The 8,407-nt window shown below is 35.9% G+C and overlaps 1 protein-coding gene across 1 annotated transcript; it reads right to left on the bottom strand.

Moving 5' to 3' along the window:
• Window positions 1-356: 356 nt before the first annotated feature.
• Window positions 357-2,425, bottom strand: LOC113403525 (uncharacterized). Its single transcript, XM_026644109.2, has one exon. The coding sequence runs from the start codon at window positions 2,423-2,425 to the stop codon at window positions 1,088-1,090; it is 1,338 nt and encodes a 445-aa protein (XP_026499894.2). The 3' UTR covers window positions 357-1,087.
• Window positions 2,426-8,407: the final 5,982 nt, after the last annotated feature.

The raw sequence follows: 8,407 nt of genomic DNA, 5'->3' as shown, positions 1-8,407 counted from the left end.
TCTCACAAATGATTTATATAAAAGAGCAAAAGTTGAAACACGCTTAAACTCTCTGGAAATCCTCAGCACAAATCCTAGCATACGAAACGCTTTAGAAGTTATGGAATTTATGTGTTCATCGAAAAGAAGTTTAGAATCGAGTGTTATTCCAAGATCTTTGACCACTGATACACGTTTTATATCATCTTCCTTAAATCGGTAGTTGTAAATGATCACTTTTCTTTTTCTGGTATATGTTATACAATTACATTTCTTTATATTCAAAAACAGCGAATTGATAGAACAATAATCGCTAAGTAAGTTCAAATCTTTTTGCAGACTAATACAATCATCAACAATCTTAATAATTTTATAAATTTTTGTATCATCAGCATATAATAGAAATTTAGATGATGCAAATACCGAAACAACATCATTTATATATATATTAAAAAACAGTGGTCCAAGATGTGAGCCTTGAGGGACTCCAGATGGAACGGGTAGAAAAGATGAGCAATATCCTTTCACAGTCACAGCTTGACTTCTATTCAATAAATATGACTTGATCCATCTAAGGAGGTCACCATGTACACCGATGAACTCCATTTTTGCTATTAAGATAGAATGAGAGATTTTGTCAAACGCTTTGGAGTAATCGGCGTACACAACGTCCACCTGATATCCTTTGTCCATTGCAGTCAAAACATAGTCAGTGAATTCACACAAATTAGTTTCAGTTGATTTCTTGTTAATAAATCCATGCTGATGGTCAATAATTATGGGGCGTATGCTTGGAAAGATTTTGTCATAAATTATACGTTCAAAAAGTTTTGGAATTGAACTTAATTTCGAAATAGGACGATAATTTTTGATATCATGTCTATCTCCATTTTTAAAAATAGGCACAACATAAGACTGTTTCCAAATTGAAGGCATAGTACATGTATGAAGAGAAATACAAAACAATAAATGTAAAGGAATAGATATAGTCGTATAGCATTTACTTAGAAAAAGAGGTGGTATACCGTCGGGTCCGCTACCTTTTTTAATATCTAAGGTTTTCAAATACTTACGAACATCAGCAAGTGAAATATCAACAGATGACAAATTAATTGTATCCACTATTATTTTGACTGTTACAGGAAAAATTGTTAAGATGTGTACTATGTTCAAAGGATGTATAGAAATATTCATTAAATAGATTGCTTATTTGCTGACCGTCACATGTTGAGATATCGTTATAATATAGCCGCTCAGGTATGTCATTTGTATTCTGTTTGGTCTTGACAAATGTCCAAAAACACTTAGAGTTTCTCAAAATATTATTTTCCGCAAAATCAAGATAGTTATCGTAGCATGTCTTTTCAACCCTTTTTTGTCTATCACGAAGTAATTTAAAAGTACTGTAATCACTGTAATTATCATACATTTTCCATTTTTTGTGATATTTTGGTTTTTCTTTAATGATTTTAATAAGTGCAGGAGAATACCACGCTGGATACTTACTAAGATCAACAACCACTTTAGAAGGAATATTCTTTGTAATTATATCATTGATTATGTAATAGAATTTCTCAACGGATGTGTCAATATCATAGTAATCAGAAATAACCGACCAATCAATGTTAGCCAATAATTCATTAATTATTTTATAGTCAGCTTTATGAAAAAGTTTAACAATACGAGGAGGGCTAAGAAAGCTACTAATTTTAATATCTATTAACATAATATCCAACGTGGGATGGTGTAAATCTTCCTTTACTAAAGGTGTTTCACAGCGCATAACCCTACAATTTGAGTTACTGAAGACAAGGTCTAATTGGCGATTATTGATGTTTGAGACTAAGTTATATTGGGAAAAGTTATTTAAGGACATGAAGGAAGACATTGCATTGACCATTGAGTTTCCAATATTCTCACAGAGCTCAGCGGATGTGGACGAAGGAGACCAAATAGCACTGGGAACATTAAAATCACCAACTATTAAAAATATATCTTTCGGATTCAATATCACTAATTCAGAGATACGTTCATAAAAGTTCAACTGATCTTGAAATTGTGAACCCGACTGAGGAAAATAACAACAAAAAAATCTACAATTAACGGGCTTACCTTTTGTCCTTAAAGCTACGCATAATGAAAAAACGTCACAGGAAACAATATCGTTTGACGGCAAAAAGACAGGGTCTTTAACAACGAGTCCGTTCCGCACCGCAATCAGGACACCGCCTCCCATTTTATCGTTACGTTCATTGTAGTTACGATCACATCTATAGACCGAGTAGCGACTATCAAAAATTTCTGAATCAAAAATTCCAGGTAATAACCACGTTTCAGTTAGACAAATTATGTCATGTTCACAATTTAATATATTCGAAAAAAACTCAGAGGTTTTTGTTCTAAGACCTCGCACGTTTTGGTACAAAATCGCTATTTTGGATACCATTGCGAAATAAGTAATTTATAAATCATATAAGACTTAAGAATTATACTAAATACATTTAAACTGACCATTTCATCTAAATTAATTATAATAATTCTCCTTTCAAAAATTATACAAATAGAATAAACCTTAAACAGATTTAGCAGTTTCATCTCTCTCTCAAAGCCTAATAAAATTACAATTAAATAGAAAAGCCAACATAATTTTAGTAAATTTATAAAGAAGCCACCAAACGTACTTATATATAATATGTTGGATAAATTAATTGCGCGTATTACAATTTTTTTAAATCACATTCGTTAAGTATATGAATAACAGGGCTAGTGTCAGTTTTTCTAGCCATAATAGAATAGTTTTTTACCCAGATATACGTATATTTTTTATCGCGAGCTATTTCTTTTGTTTTACGAAGAAGCGCCTTATTAGCACTTGTTAGATGATCGTTAAAGTAAACACGATTAGTATTTCCCACGTAGCCAAGGTCGCAAGCCCTGATATTCTTCTTTGCTCGTAATCTAGCAAGGAAATCATCCTTCTTCCATCTAGACAAAAATCGAATAATTACGGGTCTTGGTTTTTTGGAATCATTGCTTTTAGGGGCCACGCGGGTTATAGAATCGATGTCCGAATGACTGTAAGCTGAGTGATCTACCAGTTCCGATAACTTATTCATTGTTGTCATTAAATTTTCGTTTTTGGATTCGGGAAGGCCAATAATCTCAACATTAGAACGCCTGGACCATTGTTCCTTATTATTAATTTCATTTTGGAGGTTTATCATAGATAATTGGCAGTTTTTCACATCGGAATATAATGCATCACACTTTTTTATCCCATTCTCGGCTGTTTCTAGTCTCTTAAGAATCGCATCATGAGTATCACTTAAAAATTTCACAGATTTTTGGAGTGACAAAATTTCCTTTTTAACATCCTCAAGGACATTTTGAAATCCAGAAAAAGCCTCTTTAAACTCAGATTTAATAATATTTCGAATTTCATCTCTTGATATTTGTAGCGCAGTGAGATTTACCTTATGTGTATTTTTTTCAGAAGACGTACTCTTATCAGTTTTTTGCTTGGACCGCTTTGTGACATTGCGAATTAGGGTATCAGATTTGTTGTCCCGACAATTATTTGAGGTACACGATGAACACCGCCAGGAGAGTCTAAGATCATCGTCCGGTTTTAGTTCTTGATCTTTTAGCTGTAGCTTACAAGCTACATGGAATTCCCTATCGCAAGATGTACATACAATAGGATCCTCAGCATCTTTTATTGATTTGCTACAGCAGGCGAACTCCATATTATTACTTTGTTACCAAAAAAAAAAAAAAGTAACGATGCGCACAAGTGAGATGTGAACCTATGTCGACTGCGTATGCGGTGCGTTCGAAACCTCTGTTCCAACAACTGTTTAAGTTGACCGGGCAAAAATAGTTATTAGTTTTGTACGTTGTTTATGTGTGGTCAATGACCTATCGGTTGCGGTATGTTTTTTCAATATGAAGCTCATTAACGTCTTGACGCACGAAATAGATCACGATGCACTTGTCCAACGTTAAACATATGTAAATGACTTTTATATTTGCAAAGTTATTGTTGAAAACTATTATATTTTGGCACTGAAATTGTTATAAGTTAACTTATTCTTTTAAACGAAGATATGCTACGTATTTAGATGTTCATTTTCGAGAGAACTGTTAGCAAAATCACAGATTTTTACAATAATATTAAAGCACCAATGGTTAATACGTCTTGTCGCTATGCGCATTAGTTCCAGACTATATATATATATATATATATATATATATATATATATATATATATATATATATATATATATTGTGATATACATATATAAGAAACGTAAATAAACATTTTAACATAATTTTTTAGATATTTTTACTAGGTATTTCTAAACAGGTCCTGTATTGCATACGAAGTAATACATATTAATGTAAATCTATAGTAATGCTCTTTTAAAATACATATAAGGCACGTTTTTACTAGTGGTAGTGCCACACTGCATACTTTCGGATTGCAGCCGAATGGGCCGGCACGCCCGGGGAAGTACCACTCTCTCACTTAAAATCGGCGTAAAGTGGTAGCTACGCTACTGCGTTTCGTCCGGTATGTGAGAGTCCCGGAGGCCCGATCCCCCTCCCCCCCAAAACATAATGGTTGTGCAGAATTTGGTTTTATTACCCCAGGAGGGTACCATCAGCGACTGCGGTGGTGAATCCCTCTCTGGGCATCCATGCTCAGGACGTACACCACCTGAGCAGGGATGCCCAGGCTGCCCTCCGAATTCTGGGGGGGGCAATTTTGCGCTCGCCACTGTTCGGGGCAAGCGGAGCAGGCATCATAAGGCAACCCCTACCACCCACACTGTGGACTTCTGCAACATAAGGGGACTCAACTCCAACTTGAACGCCGTTCACTTTCACCTTGAGACATTGGAACATTCCTTTGTACCACGAGCTGGGGTGTGCGTTTACGTCAGAGATGATATCTGCTCTCGACGCCTCGGCAGCCTTGAAGGGCAGGACCTATCGATTATCTGGCTCCGTGTAGACTGCGACGACCATCCGCGAATCTACGCGTGCCTTTATAGGTCCCATAGCGGTAATACCGAAACCGACCGACTGGTTGAGCACGTCCAAATGGCTACAGATTCCATGCTGCAGCAGATCCCATCCGCAGAGATCGTAATTCTTGGCGATTTTAATGCCCACCATGCCGAATGGCTTGGATCGCGCACTACCGATCATGCGGGTAGATCTGTTCTCGACTTCGCTTTAGCATATGATTTGACACAACTAGTCCCCTCGCCAACGCGAATACCAGACGTGGAGGATCATACACCTTCCCTGTTGGACCTTCTGCTGACTTCCCATCCGGATGGCTACCAGGTTATCGTCGAACCCCCTGTGGGCTCGTCGGACCACTGTCTCGTCCGAAGTACAGTGCCGGTTGCGCGGTACTCACGACCTCGTTTCGTGGGCTGCCGCCGAGTGTAGCACTACAAGTCAGCAGATTGGGATGCGATGCGGTCCTTCTTTGCATCCTACCCATGGGGGCAGGTTTGTTTCTCGCCGGATGATCCGAGCGTTGTTGCTGACTCTGTCGCCGATGTGGTGCTTCAGGGTATGGAACTATTCATTCCATATTCTGCGGTCCCCGTCGGTGGCAAGTCCCAGCCCTGGTTTGGTCGTTTCTGCAAAACGGCTTCACGCCGAAAATGGGAACGCTATCAAGACTGGGCTGGCGCATCGGTGTCTCGTGATGTAAATACCAGCGCATTCAGAAAGGAATATAACTCTGCCTCTAGGTCCTTCAAAAACGTGATTGCTAAGGCGAAGGTGGAGTACATTGGCAGAATTGGCGAGAGACTGGTGCGCCTCCCTTCAGGAACACGTGCGTTCTGGTCTCTCGCCAAGGCTGTCTTAGGGAATTTCTGTCAGCCTTCCTTACCATCCCTGCACAAGGACGGTGAGTCATTGGCCCATACAGCGAAGGAGAAAGCTGATCTTTTAGGCTCTCTCTTCGCGGCGAACTCGACTCTGGATGACCGAGGAAAGTCACCACCAACAATCCCGCGATGTGATACCACGATGCCGGAGGTTAAATTCCGGCAAAGTGCAGTTCGTAAAGCACTTCTTTCCTTGGATATTCATAAGTCGAGTGGACCCGATGGCATCCCTCCAATCGTGCTACGGATTTAATATTCTAATGACTTTAAGCAAACAAATTATTCTAACGCAAAGTACGAATAAATAGACGTCCGCTCCGCACAAGATTCCGACGAAGAGTGTGCCTAGCTAGTATAAGTGTATTATCTATGAGTGTGCCCGCGCTGTCTACTAGTGTTGCATATCGATAGTCCACTATCGATAGACTATCGATAGTTAAGGTGTAAGCGATACTATCAATAGTCTGTCGATAGTATTGTCACGTGTCAATACTATCGATACTATCGATAGCTTCCCATAAGCAATACTATTGATGCTATCGATAGTTTTGTGATATCGATAGCCAGTAATTTCCGATAGTATTACTTTCTCAAGATAAGTAATTTAGTAGGCTAAATATAGTGTATATTTAAATAAATGAAATTAAATTAACAACAATATTTGTTTTTAGAATTAAGACATTTTGTGCGGAGTAAGGAATAATGAAAAATATAAATGTGAACAATGTTGTCAATATTTTTCGTGTTTGATTTATGAATAAACATTACAAATACTCATAACATTAAAAAAACCTTTAGGAGGACGGTGGCATTACAATGAAACTTCTTTGTAGTAATCTTGAGTGTAGCGATTAGAATATATTAATTGTGAAATTAACAAGTATTTAGAAAGAGATTGGCAGTATAGTAAATTGTAGCGAGTAGAATTGTGGTATATTATATTAATAGAATCTTCATGTAATAGGCGCGAAAAATTCTCATTTCTCGGATCATTTTCTAAACAATTTGTAAGTATGTCAGTACAGTCTGAACACGTATTTTCGACTTTTCGAACTATTTCTGTTTCAGTTTTTCTATTTTCGACTTCTTTATTATTATTTTTTTATGTCTTACGTATTTCATGTTTCAAGGTAGCTTGTAGTTGGTTTTCCCACTTCTTAGAGTTAAAAAAGTTAGGAGAGTTGCTTCGCTTTGCTAAAAAAATAACAATATTCAACAACAAATCAGGGCCTTTGATTCAAGGAATGTATACCTTTTTCTCAAAACTTTTTTAACCGAAACTGTCAAAACTAATAATTACAAAGTTTATAATTTTTCATTCCTAGTTTATTTTGACAATTGTCTTAATTAACAAAATCAACAATTACAAAGACAACAGACAGACAGTTTTCTTAAATTCAAATTAGCGTGACCTTGGAATTTCACACAGTTATAATTAATTGAAATATTCAACAAATAAACTTACCCATTTTGAGTGAAGTGCAACTACACGTTATTGCTTGAAAAGTAACCACAAACTTGACGAAAAACAAGCACAACATTAACACTGGTATTAAAAATACAACTACATTACTTACATTAAAAAAGCAATACTATCAAAAAATCGCTGGCTATCGATAGTCTAAAACTATCGATACTATCGACAGTAGCAATAGTATCGCTACTATCAATAGTATTGCTTACAGAGAGCTAGCGATACTATCGATAGTATCCATAGTATTGCCACTATCGATAGTATTGCTCACGCAGAGCTATCGATACTATCGATAGTATTGATCAATACGATATTATCGATAGTACTATCGATATCCTGAATAGTTTTCGAGGTCAACTATCGATAGTTCTGCAACGCTGCTGTGTACGTTCCGCCTTTTATACTATTCGTCCTGCTTGCACCGTCAATCATCTAGCAGTATATTAATTGTTCTTTAAACGAAAATAAACTGTACCTATTTATGGCTTTATACAAAAAACATGTGTGATCACAGATACATATGTGATGATCACAAATATTTTTTTTTTTTATTTATTTATAAACACTTTATTGCACACAAAAGACAAAAGATACAGTGTACATAACATTACAAGAACATATAACAAAAAAGAGAAGCGTGCAAAGGCGGTCTTATTGCTTAAAGCAATCTCTTACAGACAACCCTTTAGAGTAAGAATTTGTCTGTGGGAAACGGGATGGTGCAAACAAGCATGTTTTATTCTTAAACAATTAAAAATTAATCTTTAAATAATACAAATAATATATAACAAAATACATATATATAAGTTTAATAAATACATATGTATTATATATACCAAATAATTATATAAATAAAATTATATATATAGCAGAAAGTTATACTAAACATATAGAATAAAAATAAAACTTACGTACATAAAATATAATACTTAATAAATAAATACTAATAGTATGATAATATAGGAAATAGTATTTACGCAGATTGAATAGATAAATAATACTTATGTGACCTATTTTTAAATATATAAATTGACTCAGA

This window comes from Vanessa tameamea, chromosome W (genome assembly GCF_037043105.1).
Source record: "Vanessa tameamea isolate UH-Manoa-2023 chromosome W, ilVanTame1 primary haplotype, whole genome shotgun sequence".
NCBI classification, from domain to species: Eukaryota; Metazoa; Arthropoda; class Insecta; order Lepidoptera; family Nymphalidae; genus Vanessa; species Vanessa tameamea.
Note: the sequence above shows the minus strand (reverse complement) of the source record. Positions and strands in the feature narration are given on the sequence as shown.